General features: G+C 57.0%; 3 protein-coding genes across 15 annotated transcripts in view; all 3 read left to right on the top strand.

Moving 5' to 3' along the window:
* Positions 1-19,103, top strand: part of LOC119856526 (zinc finger protein 572-like) — a 568,866-nt gene that overhangs the window by 307,096 nt on the left and 242,667 nt on the right. The gene's annotated exons all lie outside the window — the stretch shown is intronic.
* ZNF771 (zinc finger protein 771) lies at positions 1,718-9,514 on the top strand. 3 transcript variants are annotated; one of them, XM_043517293.1, is made up of 6 exons: positions 1,718-1,904; positions 2,538-2,654; positions 3,128-3,277; positions 4,259-4,366; positions 4,669-4,788; positions 5,450-9,514. In XM_043517293.1, the coding sequence occupies exons 2-6, from the start codon at positions 2,565-2,567 to the stop codon at positions 6,335-6,337; spliced, it is 1,356 nt and encodes a 451-aa protein (XP_043373228.1). In that variant the 5' UTR covers positions 1,718-1,904; positions 2,538-2,564; the 3' UTR covers positions 6,338-9,514. The 3 variants fall into 3 exon arrangements, with proteins under 3 accessions (XP_043373228.1, XP_043373230.1, XP_043373229.1); XM_043517295.1 differs by having other exon boundaries at positions 1,750-1,904; positions 4,672-4,788; XM_043517294.1 differs by lacking the exon at positions 1,718-1,904 and adding an exon at positions 1,936-2,013.
* LOC119856524 (zinc finger protein 397) lies at positions 11,138-17,182 on the top strand. Of its 6 annotated transcripts, none has more exons than XM_038404116.2 (4): positions 11,138-11,180; positions 12,015-12,557; positions 13,345-13,465; positions 15,418-17,182. In XM_038404116.2, exons 2-4 carry the CDS (start codon positions 12,150-12,152, stop codon positions 16,422-16,424), a joined length of 1,536 nt encoding a protein of 511 aa, XP_038260044.1. In that variant the 5' UTR covers positions 11,138-11,180; positions 12,015-12,149; the 3' UTR covers positions 16,425-17,182. The 6 variants fall into 6 exon arrangements, with proteins under 6 accessions (XP_038260044.1, XP_043373204.1, XP_038260043.1 ...); XM_043517269.1 differs by having other exon boundaries at positions 15,415-17,182; XM_038404115.2 differs by having other exon boundaries at positions 11,166-11,247.

The following is a 19,103-nucleotide window of genomic DNA, read 5'->3' as shown; positions in this document are numbered from 1 at the left end:
CAAGATCAGAACCATGGGCCCATCTAGCCTGGTATCCCGTCTCCAGCAGCGGCTTCAGAGGAGCCTGTAAGGAGACCCCTAGTGGACAGTTCCAGAACAGCCTGCCTGCCGGGAAAGCTTCCTCCAAACAACTGTCACTTCCTCGCTAGTGTCCTTGCAGCTCCTTCCAATGACAAAAATGGAAAACATTCAAGGCTGAGCTTTTCCCAGCTCCCCGCTGGGTTTGGATCCCCACCACAAAGGCAACTGCAAAAGCCCCATTCTTTAAAATCAAAATTTCCCTGACCCACTTTTACAATGGAGATCGGATGGCCCAGGCATTACAATCCTAACCTAGGATGTGGGGGACGTGCATTCATTCCCCATTCCACCACAGATTCTCTGGGTAGCCTTGAGTAAAGCACATACGTGCTCATCACACATGCAGCTCTGCATTATGACAATAAATATAATCTAATCTCATGCTTCAGAGCTTCATCCCTGCAGCTGTCAGGAAGGACTTTTCCCCCCTGATACACAGTTGGCCAGGTGCATTCTGAGAGGTTTATTTCGTCCATTCCTCTGAAGCACAGAGCTTAGCAGCTGGAGGCAGGACACTGGACAGGGTGAGCCAGTGCTTTGAGCTGGTCCAGAGAATACCTTCTCTGTGCCTGACTGGTGGGTCTTGTTCACATGGTTAGGGTTGCCAGATTTGGGGTCAGGAAGGAATTTCCCCCCAGGTCAGATTATCTGGGGTTTTGTTGTTGTTGTTGTTTTGCCTTCCTCTGCAGTGTAGGGCATAGGTCACCGGACAGAATCATCTGGGCATATCTCATCTAATCAATTCCTCGAGGAGCTGAGCCAGAAGCTCTTCCCACATGCAGTGCATTTGTAGGGTCGATCCACCATGGTGAGTGGTGGGCTGGGCTGGGATCTCCTCCTCCCTGCTCAGGGCTCTGGGAGGCCCTGCATGGCTCCGCTCCTGCAGGCCCTTTCTGCTGGGGAGTCTCTTCCATCCCAGGAGAGAGGGTTTGTCTGCACTGCCCACTAAATCTGGGGCTGTGGGCTCCATGTGTGTGAGCATCCACACTGCATTGTGAACAGACTCTCATGGGGCACAAAGGGGCTATTGTGTCTCTACTTCTCTCTCTGTGGATGGAAGGTTTACACACAGCCCCTTTATTCAGTTTCTCTCTGCTGTAACCCGGGCTCTCAGACATTTAATTCCCAGAACAACCTCGGGGTTATAAATTTGCTCAGCAAACACAGTTACTGTGTGAGCAAAGGGTAAATTAGGAGGCAGGGTCTATTTCGGCTGAACTCACACATCGGGCTGAAGGCCACCTGGGTTCTAATGGTTGGCGCACCAGTGGCTGGGAGCCAGGACTCCTGGGTTCCATTCCCAGCTGGGGCTAGGGAGTGGTCTCTAAGGCAGCAGTGGCTAGTGGCCAGGACTCCTGGGTTCTATTCCTGGCTGCAGCGGCGGGGAGTGAGGTCTAGTGGGTTAAAAGCAGCATTTGGGGGCGGGGAGTGAGGTCTAGCGGATTAGAGCAGCATGTGGGGGCGGGGAGCCAGGACTCCTGGGTTCCCCTCCCAGGTGGGGGAGGGCAGTGCGGTGAGCCGCTGGCTGCTGGAGGGGTCTCTCTCCACTCCCAATCCACTCGGTCTGCGGCTGCTCTCCCGGCCAATGGCAGCCGGGCTGAAGGGAGGGGGTGGCCTGTCACAGCCAATCACTATGGAGATTCTCCCGGGTTTCCCCCCCCCGCATCTTCTCCACCCCTGCCCCCCCCCCCATAACGTTGTCTCTGCTCCCGAGTCCCTCCCCTGGTTCCCTCCCCACGGGGACCGCAGCGCTGAACGAGCTGGAGCCGGGGGCGCACCCGAGGGCGGGGAGCCCAGCTGGGGAGCCCGCTCCTGCCGCCGCGGTGAGTGGGAGGCGGTGGCTGGGGAGGGGGGGAGGCACAGGAAGCAGTCAGCACCGGCCCCAACTTCCTCCGGAGTCCCTGGGAGGGGGAGCCCCCCAGAGCCAGAGGGGTAACGTGGCGGGGGGGCTGGCAGCAGGAGCAGCACGTGTGGGGGGATCGGCGGGGGAACAGCCGATGGCTGGGGGCAGGGCTCCGGAGGGTGGGGAGGGAACGATCCTGGCCAGGGTGGGGATGGGCCCGGATGGGGCGGCCCCAGCGCTGCTGGGGGACAGAGGTGGGAACTGTCCGGGGCTCAGTGAGCAAGGCGGGTCCCTGCCCTGGGGAAGAGGGGCTTAGATGTCAGGGCACTTTAGCTCTCCTGGAGGGGTGGGGGTCCAGGACTCCTGGGTTCTACCCCTGGCTCTGGCAGTGGAGTCTAGTGGGTTGGGGCTGGGGGTCAGGTTCTACCCCTGGCTCTGGGAGGGGGTCTAGTGGGTGGGGCTGGGGGTCAGGACTCTTGGGTTCTACCCCTGGCTCTGGGAGGCGAATGGGGTCTAGTGGGTTGTGGAGGAGCTGGGGGTCAGGACTCTGGGAGTGGGGTCTGGACCTTGGTGCATGCTGCTGTTTTTGACTGTGTATTTTCCTCTCCCACAGCTGCACTTGGCCCTGTCTCCAGACCTGATGGAAGAGGAGGAAGATGAGATGGAGGAGCGGGAGGGGAGCTCTCAGTCTGAGGGACGCAGGCTGGTGATCTCCATGGATGGGGATTCAGTAAGTGACTGGGCAGGGACTGTGTCCTTGGGGATTCCCCTTCTGTTCTCTGCGGAAGTGTCTAGGCTGACTTGCCTCCAGTGGGCCCCAGGCGGGAAGCTGAGGCAGCAGCACTGGGCTGTGGGGCTGATCTGGGGGGGGGGGGAATGGTGGCTGGCTGACTGGCCCCAAGGGCTAGTCCAGGGTGAGGAATAGGGGTGGCTGATTAGGTCCAGGGCGGAGATATGGGCTGTGTGTGGCCAGGTCCAGGGGGAAGGGGGCTGGCTGGCTGGGCCGAGACCTATCCTAACCTTGTTCCCACCTTTTGTACATATGCAGCCAGGTCTGGGGTGCAGCCTGCCGCCCTACCAGCAGGGCTGGTAGAATACGTGCAATGGATCCTGGGCCCTGCCACATCCGGAAGGGATTTGGTGTGGTCTAGAGTGGGAGCTTGTCTTGCTGAATCCCCCTTCCCCTCTGATGCTCCCCTTTAGTCGCAGTCCACTTCTCTGCCAAAGTGGGGCTCTCCCAGGCCTCCGGACGGGCAGCCCGAGGTGCAGCAGGAGGAAGGGGAACCAGGGGACGAGGAGGAGAACCAGGAGTTCCAGGTGCGGACGTTGAGGATCCCAGCGGATGGGGACTTAGTGAGTAACTAACATGCTGATAAATGCCCCTCTCCATGCGATGCTAGGGGGCGCTGTGCTGCAGGGCGGTGAGCCTCTCGCAGTGCTGACCCTGGTGCATTGCTAAAGGGTGCTGTGCAGCAGGCAGGGGGGCTCAGTAGGGGGAGCTCTCCCCCACAGTCAGTGCTGACCCCAATGCCCCCATGTGTGCTCAGGGGTGCCATGCGGCGTGGAGCAGGGTGGGGAGGCCCAGTGGGTGGTACTCTTACCTTCTCCCCGGAGACCAGGTCTTGCATAGGTGCATGGAACAATCCACACCCATTGTGCTTCGTACATCCTCCTGTGGTTTCAGCTAGATGATGCTTCCCGTCTTAAACTGCTCAGTGACCGATAACCAGCCTCTGTGTTGTAACCCAGAGGTAGCTGCATCACAGCACCCGGTGGGAGACTCCTATATAAACAGTCCCTCCATGCCGCCCCAGAGCAAGTAAAGCTTTTGGGCCTGTGAAAAGATCGGGGTGCACATTAACCTGGAAATAGCTGAGTGGTTTCTGTACTGTGGGGAAAATGCCCCAAGAGCAGGGAAAATTACTGCTGAGTATTAAAGAGGAGCTAGCAGAGCTCAGATGGCTTACCCCATGGGGTAAAGGGTCTGGGAGTAAAGACTCCTGGGTTCTATCCCTGGTTCTGGCAGGGCAGTGGGGTCTAGTGGGTTAGAGCAGGGGAGACTGGAAGTCAGGACTCCTGGGTTCTGTCCCCAGCACTGAAACCTTAAGTAAGTCCTTCTCCCCATCTTGTGCCTCAAGTTTCCCCCTTAGGGCTAAACACTTATCTGCCTGTCAGTGAGAGGAGTCCCAGCCTCTCCCCCAGTCCAGTCCTGTCTGAGACCAGGAAGCGGGGTTTGAACTGTGCCTGGGGGCTGGATCCAGTTTGTGCTGAGGGACCAGGCTGGGGTGCCCCTCCCATGCTGTTTAACAATCTCCCCACTTGCCTTTCCCTTAGCTGGACTCTGCCGCTTTCCCGGAGGAGCTGTCTGAGGAGGAGGAGGGAGATGAGGAGGAAGAGGAGCTGGTAATCAGAAGGGTGAAGGAAGAGGACCAAGAGTTTGAGGTACAGAAGCTGAGGGTTTCCATGGATGGAAGTTCAGGGAGTGGGGCCGACTGGGGGATGGGGAGAGGTGGTTGGGTCGATACAGAGGGGAGGTTTGCTGGGCTGAATTGGGGGGCAGGATGTCTATAGGCTGAGGGGTCACGGGGCCAACCCGGGGCGTGAGAGAGGAGGGGGGCTGGGCTGGCTGGGCCGATCTAGGTGGAGAATGGCTGGCCCAGGGGCCAATCTGAGGGGAGGCAAGGGGCTAGACTGGCTGGGCCAATGTGGGGCAGCAGTTCCTTTGCTCTGATCCTGTCCCCCAGCTGGAGTCGGTGGCACGCCGGGGCTTGCTGTCCGCGAAGGAGCCAGTGGTGGATTCGGAAGTGCGGGTGGAGCCCAAGCTCGAGGGGCAGAAGCTGAGGATCCCAGTGGAGGGGAATTCTGTGAGTAACCAGTGGAGAGTGGTGGGGGGGAACAGCTCCTTCCTCACCACCTGAGCCCCCGTGAGGGACCATGGCGAAGAGACTGGATGTGGGTGGGGGCTGGTGCCTTAGAGAGTGTTTGCTCAGCTGTTGGGGAGTGAGGGGTTAAATTGGGGCTCCCTGGGACAGGGCAGGGCTGGATGGGGAGGGGGGAATCCTGTGGTTACAGGGATGGGGGAATTCTGGGGATCCCCTTATCAAGATAACGCCCCTTAGTGGCACTAGCTTACCCCCAACCAGCCACTGTAAATGAGGGGCGGAACGTTGGGTGGTGGCCGAGGGTTCCGGGGGCGGAATGTTGGGGAGGACTGAGGGTTCCGGGGGCGGAATGTTGGGATTGCAGTTAGTGAGGAAGAAAAGGAGAACTAGTCGAATGGGGGAGGGCCGGGGTGGGGCAGCAGTGCCGGGAGAGGGTTCATGGTCTCTGACTCTGTCCTGAGGGGTGCTATCCCTCGATTTGGAAAGGCAATAGGGGTTAGTGAGTTCAAGTGGGGTTGGAGTTGGGGGCTGGGAGTCAGGATGCCTGGGTTCTATCTCCAGCCCTGGGATGGGGGAAGGAGACGGGGGCTCTGTTCTTAGCTCCGTGGAATTGAATGAATGCCTTGGTGCCTCTCCCCCACAGCCTGTCCTGCAACTGATGGCATCCCCGGGGGGTGGGGGCAGGACGAGGGCACCGATGCCGGAGCGCTCCAACACCTGTGTGGAGTGCGGCAAGAGCTTCAGCCGTCGCTCCAATCTGGTGAAGCACCAGATCATCCACACCGGTGAGAAGCCCTTCTCGTGTGGGGAGTGTGGACGCAGCTTCACCCAGAGCTCGGCCCTTACCAAGCACCAGCGCACCCACACCGGGGAGCGCCCCTACGTCTGCGGGGAGTGCGGCAAGGCCTTCACCGCCAGCTCCAACCTGCTGCAGCACCAGCGTTTCCACACCGGGGAGCGCCCCTATGTCTGTGGCGAGTGCGGCAAGGCTTTCAGCCAGAGCTCCAACTACAATCTGCACCGGCGCACGCACACTGGAGTCACCCCCTACCAGTGTGGCGTCTGCGGCAAGCGCTTCACGGGCAGCTCCTGCCTGGCTCGCCACCGGCGCACCCACACCGGCGAAAAGCCCTACCAGTGCTCCGAGTGCGGCAAGCGCTTCTCCGGCAGCTCCACCCTGGTCAATCACCGGCGCACCCACACCGGCGAAAAGCCCTACGGCTGTGCGGAGTGCGGCAAGGCTTTCACCCACCATTCCAACCTGGTGGACCACTGGCGCGTCCACACTGGCGAGAAGCCCTACATCTGTGCTGAGTGCGGCAAAAGCTTCCGGCTCAGCTCCCACATCATCCGGCACCGGCGCACCCATGCCAATGCTGGCACTGCCAACACCAACGGGGCTGACAGCCTGTATATCTGCAGCCAGTGTGGCAAGGGCTTCCAGGTCGAACCCAGCCACCTGCAGCAGCAAGCCCGCCAGGAAGAGGGACCCTATAGCTGTACCGAGTGCGGCAATAGCTGCTGGACGTAGAGGGGCGGAGCCTGTTGCAGGGGCGGGGCTTGTCATGTCCCGTCCCCCGCCCCTCCACTCCAGGCACTTTGAACACCCACAGATGGTGGGATCGGTTCCTGGGGGGGGGCAGAATTGGATCCAGCCGGGGGCAGGGCTTGGAGTGCAGCTTGCTCCAGGAACCCCCTGTATGTAGGGCATGTGGCGTCAGCTGCTGGAGGAGGCGGGGCTTGGAGCACAGCTAGCTGCCACGCCCCCAGTTCCAGGGTCCACCTCTGGGATCAGCTCCCACGGGGGTGGGGCCTGGTTCCCCCGGGGGGGTGGAGCTCTACCAGCCGAGTAGAAGGACCTTCAGAGCCTTATGTAGCAGTGGTGGCCAGATGCAGAGAGGGGGCAGGGTCCTTCCGAGTAGAAGGAAGGTGGATCCTGAGGGGGGCAGAACCCAGCCCCTCTCCTCCATGGCAGTGAGCCCCCAGGCTCCCTCGTTTTCTGTGGTATTGCTCCTGCTAGGGTGACGCAACAGCCATGGAGAGAATTTGCGGGGGGTGGGGTGGTGGTGAGTGGCAGAGTCTCCCCCTACCCCCCCACAGAGGGCTGAGTTGTATGGTAGGGTCCCCTGTGGTCCATCTTCCCATCTCTACTGGAAGGAGCAAACTTGGAGGGCAAGAAGCTGAATTGTGAGGAGTGGGTTGGGGCTAGTGGAGGGGTGAGGAGTGGATTGGGGCTAGTGGAGGGTGCCTCGAAGTGTATGTGTGGGGGAACAGATCCCCCGCCCTTCTAAGCCCGGCCCCTACTACGGTGCAGCTATGCCATTGTGGTGGAGAATCAGTGGAAGGGGCTGACTCGGAGACAGGGACCTTGGATCTGCTGGCGAGCAGGTGCTGTGGACTTCAACCCTGTTTCCCTGCCCTCGTGCTGTGGGCTGAGTGCAGAGGGGCTGATGTTGTAGGTGAATCAATAGACTGGGGCACAGTTTGGATCTCCAGGGGGTGACCCACCTGGGATCTGATTCCCCTGGACTGGGAGTCACAAGGGAGCCCAGAAATTGATGCAGGATGATTCCCACAAGGCTGGGTCTGTGGCTGGAGAGCAGAGCAGGGAATAGAGGGATGACGTTGCCCATAGGGCTGTGTGGGTATGAAGCTGCTCCCTGGCTGGCCTGTCAGGGAATCACGGTGCTGTGCGGAGAACAGGCTGTACTTCTCTTTTGTTTTAGTGGGCAAAAAAATCATAGCCAGACCCTGCTTTGTCTGAGTCGTCTCTGCAGCGCTGAGCCCGGGAATGCCTCCTCTGTGCTGGAGCGGGAGCAGTGTGTCCTGGGATCAGCAGTCTCCCCCTCTACCCAGCAGCCATCATTAACCCTGCAGGTCCCATCCCAGTTGTCAGCCCATCCCTTTGCTCCCCTGGGAGGTTGCTAGTTCTGGGCCTCACTCTCTGCCTCCTGGGAGCCGGGGGGGAGTGAGGCTGCTGCGAACTGGAGGGGCTGCTTCTCAACAGCTTGCAAAGACATGCTTTCACACAGGGAGGGGCCGCCTGGGTCCACCGCCCAGCTCCTCTCTCTGTGGCACACACAGCTGCTGGCTCTGGAGCCAGGAAATGTCCCCTCCTGGGCCTGGAGCAGCCAGAAAGGATTCCCGGAGCCCAGTTAGTCCTGCCCAGTTCCCAGCTGGCACCTGGCCATGCTCTAGTTCCCGGCTGGGTGATCAGTGTCATCCCCTATAGGATAAACCCTCTTCTCCTTCCCTCCCCACTCTGCACTTGCCCAACTCCATCCCCAGAGCCTTCACTGCAGGGAGCACTAACAGCCCCTTCTGGACTGTGTCCAAAGGATTTGAGGTAGTAGCAGAGAGTTAGGGTGGTTGTTGTTGTTGTTAGGTATATTACAGTGGCAGCTGAAGGTCTGCCTCTGTGCTGGGAGTTGTACAGTATGCATGCCAGGTGCTGGGCAGGTCCAGGGTGAGGGACAGCCCCTGTCCCAGAGAGCTCCCAGTCTAGATAAAGGGTGGGTGGGGAAACTGAGGCACAAAGAGGGAAGTGACTTACCAAAGGTCACACAGCAGTTGAGTGGTAGAGCTGAGGATAGAACCCAGGAGTCCTGACTCCCAGCTCCCCTGCCTCCACAACCCATGGGGCCAAATTCAGCTCTTTCTGGGATGACAGAAGATGGGGGGGGGGGCAACGGGGAGAGGAAGCCCTTGTGTGGTAGAAGGGGATAACAGAGAAGTGGGAGCTAAGCTTGGTACAATCTTGTGAAACTCAGATCACCTGGGTTCTTTCTGCCAGTAGAGGGCTTCCTGGGGCAGGGTCTTCCTTTGTTGGTCATCTGTACAGCTCCTGGCACACTGGGGTCCCAGTACTTGATCCAGACTAGCAGGAACTGCCTCATTACAGATAATCAATAGTAATTAACAAGATGGCTGAGGCATGAGTCATGACAGATTCATACTAGCCTCACATACAATCTCTGTTGCACACGCAGAACCGCACACACAGATGGGGAGTAAGGAAGTTGCCTTTCCCGGCAGTTCCAGACTCTCGGAAAAAATTGGTTTTGGGTTGAACCAAACCCCAAATGTTTTTGATATTTTCAGCAAATCAAAAATTTAGGAGGCTGGAAAAAACATTTTGGGTCAAATAAAATGGCTTGTTTTAATTTTAAGCGTTTTAAAGCATTCTTGATTTTATTTTAAAAGTAGAATTTAAAGGAAACTTTGAAACAAAAAGCTATTTTGAACCCCCAACTTGAAACATTTTAAATTTTTTCCTAACAGTTTAATTTTTTTCTACCCAACCAACTGATTGAAACTGGTGTGAAATGTTTCAGAGTTGCTGCATTGGCATATTTCTCTTGGAAGAAAAGTAGTGCGTGTGAAAAACTTCTCCCACCTCTGCACACATGCACCCACACACACCCACACACACACACACACAGTATGACACGTTCAGAAAGTTAGAAGGAAGGGAGGAATCATGGGCAATCACCGGTTGCAGATGTTCCTTGTCTGTTTTTGGATTTTCAGGCACGCCCCTATTGCAATATTTATGCCCCCTGTTGCCTACAGTCAGAATTGCCCCAGGGCCCTGCACTGGTTGGTGCGGGATAGGAACGTGTGAGGGAATTAATTTGGTTCCTGCTGCGATGACCTTCTTGGGGGCCGGTGCCTGGGGTCTGGGACAGGCTGTGTCACAGTCTTATTTGTACTTTACTCCAGGTGCCTGGGATTAAAAGGGAAACAGCCTACTAAGTTCCTTTCATGCACATGGCCCTGGTGCAGTGTGTGGCACGAATGAGCGCCCTTGATTTCACCTGGGGTCTGTCCAGCACACGGGCCCTGATTCCAGCTAAAGGATTTGAGTTATCGGGTAGAACCAATCCCTAGTCCAGATGCAGCTCCAAAGATACAGCAAAAGAAGGAAGAGCAGTGAAAACATTTGAAATGGAAGGTGTGAAGTCAGGCTTTCATTTTAACAATACCCCTATCCCTTTGACTGGCAATGGTCAATACAAAGGAAAAAGCCCTTGTCTGACAGTCTCTGAGCTGGTGTCAAAGCTGGCAATAACCGTCCACAGGAGGGGAAAGAGAAGTTAGTGGCGATGGGCTGGAGCTGGGGTTGGCGTTGAAGTCCAAGCCTGTGTCCTAAGAAAACAGAACAAACCCAAGAGGGAAGAGAAGAGCAAAGAGAATATGCAGCATCTGTCTCTAGTGTTGATTCTCACGTGCAACCTCTCTGCTAGAGAAACACGGACCCAGCCCAGGGTCTGAGCAGTCGCTTTGAGACCTGGCAAACTCATGCCAGTGTTGGGCTGTTGAGGGATTATGTTTAGCTTCCTTTCCGGTCACAGGCCTAGGGGGTGCTGCAAACTATACAGCCTTGGCTATAACTTGCTAAACCCCACTCCTCTCTTAGAGCCAGGGATAGAATCGTAGAAGATTAGGGTTGGAAGAGACCTCAGGAGGTCATCTAGTCCAATCCCCTGCTCAAAGCAGGGCCAACACCAACTAAATCATCCCAGCCAGGGCTTTGTCAAGCTGGGCCTTAAAAACCTCTAAGGAAGGAGATTCCACCACCTCCCTAGGGAACCCATTCCAGTGCTTCACCACCCTCCTAGTGAAATAGCGTTTCCTAATATCCAACCTAGACCTCCCCCACTGCAACTTGAGCCCATTGCTCCTTGTTCTGTCATCTGCCCCCACTGAGAACAGCCGAGCTCCATCCTCTCTGGAACCCCCCTTCAGGTCGTTGAAGGCTTCTCGCAAACCCCCCCTCACTCCTCTCTTCTGCAGACTAAATGACCCGAGTCCCCTCAGCCCCTCCTCATCAGTCACGTGCCCCAGCCCCCTGATCATTTCCCTTGCCCTCCCCTGGACTCTCTCCAATTTGTCCACATCCCTTCTGCAGTTTGGGGGGGAGGGGACGGGGACCGAAACTGGACACAATTGAAGGGACTCTCAGCCCCCCGCCCCTCCTTTAACTCGTTGGAGTTAGGACTCTATCCCCAGTTTGGGGAGGGGAATCTAGTGGGCTGGGGGAGGGGGCTGGACTGCAGGACTCCTGGGTTCTATCCCTGGCTCTGGAGGGAGTGGGGGCTATGGGTCAGTTGGGCTCTCAGGAGTGGGGTGACGGGCCCTAGTGGGCCTAGGGTGAGGCTGGCATTGCCCCTCCCCCCGCCCCTCCCAATTTGGAGCTGGGGCGGGGGGCTGGTTCCCGGGGGCCGGGCGCAGCCGGGCTGTGCCCTTGATGGACATGCAGCTGCGCCAATGGCAGCAGCCTCACCCTGAGTGGCGGGCGGCTGGGCCACTCCCGAACCCTCTGGCCCGGCTGCGCCAGAGCCAGGCGCTTCCGGGCTCGGCCCCCCAGGGAGGTGAGTGAGCGAGCCCCGCTCCCGGCCCGGGGGTGCCCGGACCCCGGCTGAGCCATGCCACCCTCTGGTGGGGCACCCATTGTCCAAAGAGCCAGGACTCCTGGGTTCCCTCTCGGGGGCTGGGACCAGGACTCCTGGGTTCTATCCCCAGCGCTGGGAGGGGAGTGGGGGCTGGGGGGTTAGAGCTGGGAGCCAGGACTCCTGGGTTCCCTCTCGGGGGCTGGGACCAGGACTCCTGGGTTCTATCCCCAGCGCTGGGAGGGGAGTGGGGGCTGGGGGGTTAGAGCTGGGAGCCAGGACTCCTGGGTTCCCTCTCGGGGGCTGGGACCAGGACTCCTGGGTTCTATCCCCAGCGCTGGGAGGGGAGTGGGGGCTGGGGGGTTAGAGCTGGGAGCCAGGACTCCTGGGTTCCCTCTCGGGGGCTGGGAGCCAGGACTCCTGGGTTCCCTCTCGGGGGCTGGGAGCCAGGACTCCTGGGTTCTATCCCCAGCGCTGGGAGGGGAGTGGGGGCTGGGGGGTTAGAGCTGGGAGCCAGGACTCCTGGGTTCCCTCTCGGGGGCTGGGAGCCAGGACTCCTGGGTTCTATCCCCAGCGCTGGGAGGGGAGTGGGGGCTGGGGGGTTAGAGTGGGGAGGGATGCAGTGGGGGTTGGATCTGGCAGTCAGGAGTCCTGGATTCATTAAGTGGGTAGAAATTCCTAGAAGATCCAAGAGCCACCAACCTTGGGGTCACCCGTGCTGGGTCTGCCTCTCTCCCCACAACACTGGGGCTGGGAGGGGTGGTTCCTGTGTGTCTCATTCCTTCTGTGGCTCTAATTTCTCTCCACTCTCCATAGAGGTGATCATCCCCTGGGCTGATCTCACCGCCCCTTGGACGTGCCCCCCCATATAGAGGGTGCTGCAGAGGGTCCATTACTGATGCCAGGTGCTCCCCAGGGAGATACGGCTGAGCCCTGGCTCAGAGACGGGCCATGGCTGCCCAGGTGGCTCCCCCAGCCCCTCTCAGGCTCCAGTTCCAGCCCCCACCAGGATGTGGCCTGGTTCCCAAAGAGGAAGTGGAGGAGCCGGATGCCCACGGACCCATCAACATGGAGATGCATCGTCTGCGCTTCAGGGGTTTCCGCTACCAGGAGGCTGAGGGGCCCCGGGAGGCGTACGGCCACCTCTGCCTCCTCTCCCAGGCGTGGCTGAGGCCAGAGCAGTACTCCAAGGAGCAAATGCTGGAGCTGCTGGTGCTGGAGCAGTTCCTGAGTATCCTGCCCCAGGAGATCCAGAGCTGGGTGGGGGGGTGTCGCCCCCAGACTGGGGAGCAGGCTGTGGCTCTGGCAGAGGGTTTCCAGTTAACCAAGCAAGAGCCCGGAATATGGCCGGAGCAGGAGGTAATTTACGGATGTAAAATCATTAGGGAGTGGGACATGGGGCCTCTTCCCTCTAGGGGGTGCCAGCTCTGATCCAGTTCCAGTGGGGGTACTGGCTGGCTCAGGGGGAGGGGAATGGGACATGGGACCTTTCCTCTCTGTTAGTAGAGCTACTGGGAAAAAATATTTTGTGGAGATGATTTTTCTCATGAAAAATGCCCATTTTGCCCAACCAAAATTGTCCCTGGGGAAAAATTTCAGTTTGTGCGAAAATTTTGATTTTTTTCTTCCATTGGGAAAAATCTCAATGTAGGCTTCTCGCACCTCTGCCTGCAAGTCTCTCATCACAATCACTTTCTGCCAATGAAATTGACAAAAAACTTTCTGGGAGGGCTGCCTGGGTGAAAGCTGCCTCTCCCCACACGCCTTGCCCTGGGACTGGAGAGGAAAAGAACCCAGGTGATCAATCCCCTGCTTCCAGGAGCGAAGGGGGAGGCGGAGAGTCATGGCTCTCATCTTCTGCAGCCCCGGAGCTGTGGGCAGAGGCTGTGAGGTGGTCTGTCTGGCGGCTGGGAAGCTGACAAACTTCCTCTGAGTTCTCCCTGAATAGACATTTCTGTTAACAATCCTTCCCCAGAAAAAAGCTGCTTTAAAAAAACACCCCAACCCCAACTGGGGGTAAAAACATTAAAAAAAAGTAATATTTTTGGCAGGCAGGAATTTCCCTTGTCTGACCAGCTCTGTTCGCTCATGGGGAGTGAGGGGTTTGTTGCTGCCAGCACTGATGGGGGTGCCTTTGTTGTTCCAGGAGCCGGTGACATGGGAGAAGGAGGCTGTGTGTTCCTCTGGGGCAGGGCTGGCCCCAGAACATGGCAAGATCTGCAGGGAGATTAAGGAGGAGGAGGAGGAAGAGACTCTGATCTCACCAGGTGAGGAGCTGCTTCCCCTCAGGGATCAGGAGCTGGGGCTTTGGCTCAGGGCTCTTTCTGGGGGATCAGCCCCTGGAGCCCTCAGACCCTGCAGCACAGAGATTGTCACCCGTACAATACAGCTCCCGCTAGGAAGCATGGGTGCTTCAGATCTTGCACCAGCCACACAATTCCTACCCCTTTTCTTTCTCCAGAGCAGAATTTCCATTTCCCAGTTTGACATGACACCCCTGATGGGAAACCGTGACATTGGCTGTGACGGTTCTTGGGGCACCCAGAGCTGGGAGTCGCTCTGCTACCCCCTGCCTCCAATGCGAGGGATTCTTGCCCGTGGTGACTGGGGGTTAACTCCTGTCAGCCACTTAAGTGTCCCCTCCAGGCTATGCCAGCCCTGTCTCTGCCTTGCAGGTTAACAAGAGGTGCACCCCAGTCCCTTTGGGTTGTTCTCCCGCGACATCCAACCCCTGACACTGGCTACTGACAGAAATTCCAGACCCTCTCCCCCAAAGGGGAAGGGTACCCTACATTACTAGTTTTACCTTATATCGCTGCTCCTCTAAAGTCACCCAGTACTTATGAGTGCTTCTAATAAAACAAAAGTAGGATTATTTAAGAAAGGGTAAAGATTGGACTAGCAATGAGAGAGTGGGATGGAAACAGGTGGATACAACACACAACAAAATCAGAAAATGTGACCGTAGGTGCACACTTGAGGGTGCCCCCCTCCCCCTGTTAAGTCTGTTGCAGAGCTGGCTTGTTTCACAAGAACCAGGATCCAAATGTTCATGAAAATATGCCAACTGCACAAGGGGTTTCCTCAGTAAATGGATCCAGGGGACCTCTCCCTCCTCTGTGTTAGGCTGAAACAGTCTTTTGTTTTTGGTCATAGGCAGGGCGAACCCCTGTCATATTGTAATGTTCCTTTGTTTATCTTCAGGGGCTTTTGATTGTTTGCAATTGCTTCTGATGGTTTTCCATGGATGGTCTTAGGCCTGGTCTACACTAGAAAATTAGGTCAGCTTAAGTATGTCAGAGAGGGATGTGAAAAATCCACACCTCTGAACGACATAGTTCAGCCGACCTAAATCCCTGTGTAGCCAGCGGTAGGTAGACAAAAGAATTCTTCCATTGACCCAACTACCACCCGGAGAACCTCTCCCACCAGTGTAGGGAGTGTCTACACTGAAGCGCAGCTATGCTGCTGCAGCATTTGAAGTGTAGACAAGACCTCAGTCTTGCACAAGGCTAAACAATTGAGCCTTGAACTGTATCTCTGACTAGACAGGGCAGGGTGGCAACACCCTCTCGCCTGAATGGGCCATCCCCAAGACTTATCCCCTGGTGACTAATTTCTGTTCAAAGTCCTATAGTGTCCTGTCAGTAGAAATGTATTATTGCTTAAATATTACCTGCATGTACATCTCACAATGATTATGACTCATGACATGTTACAAGCTTTCTGTAGATATCTTACCTGTTACCCTTTGTGGATGATTACCATGCCAGGCAATGCCTTTGGTACTGTGAATTTGACAGGTCTCAGGTGAGATTTGTTTGCAAAGAACCCTTTGCCAAGGGGTCAGTGTGTCACACTGGCTCAGAGACCGTCCAGGAATGAAGGGAACAGCTGGGATCCCAGCAAAGCTGCTGGGAGCCCCCCAGTTCTGTCTCATCTCACTCAGTGTCATCCCCAGCAGGTGCCCTGTCCTCATGGCAGGTGTCATTCCTGGCTCCCACCCCGGCAGGAGCCTTCCCCTCCCCTAGCCTTTCTCTGAGGGCTCAGCTGGGCTGTTGGGGCAGCCCCGGTTCCTCCTCTCCCCCCAGGGAAGGGTTTGAGGGGATTCATTTCCTGCCCATCAGGTTTTCTGCTCAGCAACAAACCCCTTTGCTGCCGCCCTCTCTCCCCAGCGCAGGGAATGAGCCCCACCTGGATTCTCTCTCTCTCCCAACAGATTCCAGGGCAGAGGAGGGGAATCCCCAGCAGGAGGCATCTGTGGGAGCAAAGACACGTGGGACGTCCCCGAGCCCCAAGCAGGGAGACCCCCTGGGTAATGGACTGAACTCATTCACTAAGCATGAAATGAGTTTCTCTGGCCTCGAGACCCCAATGGAGGGGAGAGTCAATCGGTCTGACTGTGGAGGTGAGAACCAAGGTGGGGCGTGTAGGCCACGGGGGGCCCCCCTGGCTAAGACCCCCAAGGCCAGGAGCCCCAACGCCTGTGCTGTGTGCGGCAAGTCCTTCAGCAACAGCTCCAACCTGAAGAAGCACCAGACCACCCACACCGGGGAGAAGCCCCACGGGTGCCCCCAGTGCGGCAAGCGCTTCAGCCACAGCTCCAACTTGCGCAAGCACGAGCGCACCCACACCGGCGAGCGCCCCTTCCGCTGCCCCGAGTGCGGCAAGAGCTTCCGTGAGAGCTCCAAGCTGCTCCGCCACCAGAACACACACGGCCGCGAGTGCCCCTTCCGCTGCGTCGAGTGTGGCAAGGCCTTCGGCGACGTGGCCCGGTGTTTGCGGCACCAGGCCCGGCACACGGCGCGGGCCTACGCCTGCGGGGAGTGCGGCAAGAGCTTCCGCCAGAGCTCCACCCTGCTGCTACACCAGCGTGTCCACACCGGAGAGAAGCCCTTCACCTGTCCCGACTGCGGCAAGAGCTTCAGCGTCAACGCCAACCTGGTGCAGCACCGGCGCACCCACACCGGCGAGCGTCCCTTCCCCTGCGCCCAGTGCGGGAAGCGCTTCACCCAGAAAGCCACCCTGGTCAAGCATCAGCGCACCCACCGGCGCGGCGAGGGGGCTGGCGACGCCGCAGGGCCCAGGCTGGTGCAGCACCTGCGGTTCCTCCCGGAGCAGGGCCCTTCACCTGGCCAGATGTGGGAGATGCTGCGGCTGCAGCTGGGCGCCCGCTCGCCTACCCCAGGGCCGCAGTGGAGGACTGGGGACGTGCCTATGGGCTGAGAAAGGAGGGGGACGTTGGCATGGGGCGGGAACAGAGGCTCCTGTGGAAAGACCCTCTCCCCCGCCAGGAGAGATCCTTACAGGACTTCTGGGGGGGGCTACCGTCCCTGAGAGAAATGTCAAGACCTCAGGGGGAGGCCATGTGTAGGAGAGCGATGTTGATCTTTGCCAGGGAGATGCTCGCCTGAGAGAGAAACTGGGGAGAGACCGTAGGCTCCGTTTCTCTCTTACTGGTATTATTTGTATTATGGTGGCACTTAGAGACTCAAGGCTGGAGCACGGGTTGCCTCAGGGGCAGGGCATGGGGCTTTTCCCTTCTAGGGGGTGCCAGCTCTGAGCCAGCCAAAGGATGGAGGGACTGGCTGGCTCAGAGGCTGGAGAATGGGACATGGGGCCTGGCCACTTAAAAAGTCCTTGGTCGTCTTCACAAACATTAGACAGACCTTCCATGCCTGCCTAACCGCCCCCCCCAGGGACCGGTTCCTTAATCACCTTTATGGCCAGACAGATAGATGCTTCCAGGCAGGAGGGAGAGCCCATCTCCTTCTCCCCAGCGGTGTCTCCAGCACCCGGCTCCTCTCTCCACGATACATGGAGCTCAGAGGCAGCCGGGGATGGCCTATCCTGGCTCCCAAGCAGCCGGCGAAGCTCCTAGGCTTCGGGCCAGCCCCTCCCTAGGCTCTCAGCTCCAGTCTTGGCTCTCTGCTTTCTCACTGGGTGATCAGGGTCTATTGTCCCTATGCAATAAACTGTCCTAACTCTCTGTGTCCTTTGTGTTGCCCACCCCGGGGTTTGCCCCCTCACTCCCCCCGCCCCACTGTTCTGTGTTTGCCCGACCTCATTCCTTGAGAACAACCTGGCCTTGGGGTGCAGGGTTTCCAGGTGTTACACAGATGAAACTACACAGGATTGTTTCAGGGGACAAGACAAGATGTCATGTTTAGTATAATAATACAATTTGATTTAAGACCAATAACTAATATCTAACATGCACATGTACGTATGTACGTTCTGCAGCTGCTAGCTAGTTACCAGTCCTGAATGTAGCTTGGGTTCGTAGTTTGTGGCGGCTAACTGGCCAGGAAAGCCAGGCACAAGGAAGAGCTGGGTCTCTGTTGGGCATGCACTGATGCCCTTCTATGTTGGCAGCAGAATGTTACCCTCCAGAGTCTTCCATCTCACCCATCCTTTTTGTAGGCGTTAGTTTGAATCCAGAGTCTATAGGTCTTGCTGCGTCATGCTGCCTCTGGATTTGGTGTGATTGATCACCCATCAGTTGCAGACATGACTTTCAGCCTGGGACCTGGCTTTGATGTTCCTTCAATTGTACTTTTGTTGTTTTCTTTTTAGGGTGGACTCTTCTTGCTTTGTCAGGGCTGTTGTCTGCATCTTTAGCCGTTGGTGTTTACGCTTTATTTCATCAGGCCAGGCTGGGGCTGGAGGTTGATTCCATCATCCATCCATACCTTATTCACACATCTAAACTAATAAGATTACAGCAGGGTTTAGCAAAAATGAAGTGAGCATTTTAAAATGGAGTTTGGGATAAGTTAAAATGGAGTTTGGAATACAACGTGGACAAGTGTAAGGAATGGCAAACAGTGAACACAAGTTACAATATAGACAAGTATAATGAATGACAAACAGTGAGCAGAAGTTACAATGTTGAAGCAGTGCAAGTTTCAGTGATTTAAGAAGCAGCTGGATTGAAAGTGAAATTCAATTAGCCAGTTATTGGGGTACCTGGTTTTATGGATGAATGTAGTTTCATTCATAAAACTTTACTTATGAAGTTATATTAATAAAGTGAACAATTAAAAACAATTTCATTGATCAGTTCTACACAGGGGCGTCACTGGGGGAGGGACAGAGGATCACTCATTGGGAATTGGGGTGTGGAATCCACCCGTTTGCCTGCAGCTGGGGGCGATTCTGGGTTTCCCTATCTGGTTGCCTCAGATCCCCCACTGGCCTGAGTGCTGCTCCCCATTTTCCCATGTAAACACAGTGTCCCAACCCTGGATCTCCCTGTACCCCAGACTAGCCCCCTGGGGCTTTCTGCCCCCCTCTAGGGCCTGGGCCCTGCAGGAGTCTGCTGCTGTCTGACCTCATCGCCCGCCTTTAGCTCAGGTACTAGAGCAGTGGTTCTCAACCCACAGCCCAATCAGCACGCAGCTGCAGCCCCTGTGACATCCTCAGGACCATACTGGTAGTATATAGATTGTGTGGATGTGACCCCTACAGAGGTAAATAGGTTGAGAACCAGTGTGCGAGAGGCTGGTATTGTAAGACCCAACCCCAGTCTGATCCTCACATGACACTCATCCAGGGACTTGCGCTCTTTCTGTCTCTTTCCACACAAACCTTTATCTCCCTTGAGTTTTTAACACACCCCACCCCCTGCCCCATCCTGGCCTGGGAAGGAGGTGGATGGGATGGGAAGGCAATGGCTTCCCTCTGCAATGAGTTTTTTGGGTCTCAGCCCTACTGGGCCCCACAAATTTGCTCATGTGCGCTGACCAGCCTGTGGCCTGGCAGCTCGGACAGGGAGGACAAGGATTGGACAGGCCAAGGGAGAGGTCTCCAGCATCCCCCTCCCATATGAAGGGGAAAGACTCAGTACTGCACCCCCTAGGCGAGCCAGGCTCCTGTCCTGGGTCTGTAGGACAGTGATTCTAA

This window comes from Dermochelys coriacea, chromosome 6 (genome assembly GCF_009764565.3).
Source record: "Dermochelys coriacea isolate rDerCor1 chromosome 6, rDerCor1.pri.v4, whole genome shotgun sequence".
Lineage (NCBI taxonomy): Eukaryota > Metazoa > Chordata > Testudines > Dermochelyidae > Dermochelys > Dermochelys coriacea.
Note: the sequence above shows the minus strand (reverse complement) of the source record. Positions and strands in the feature narration are given on the sequence as shown.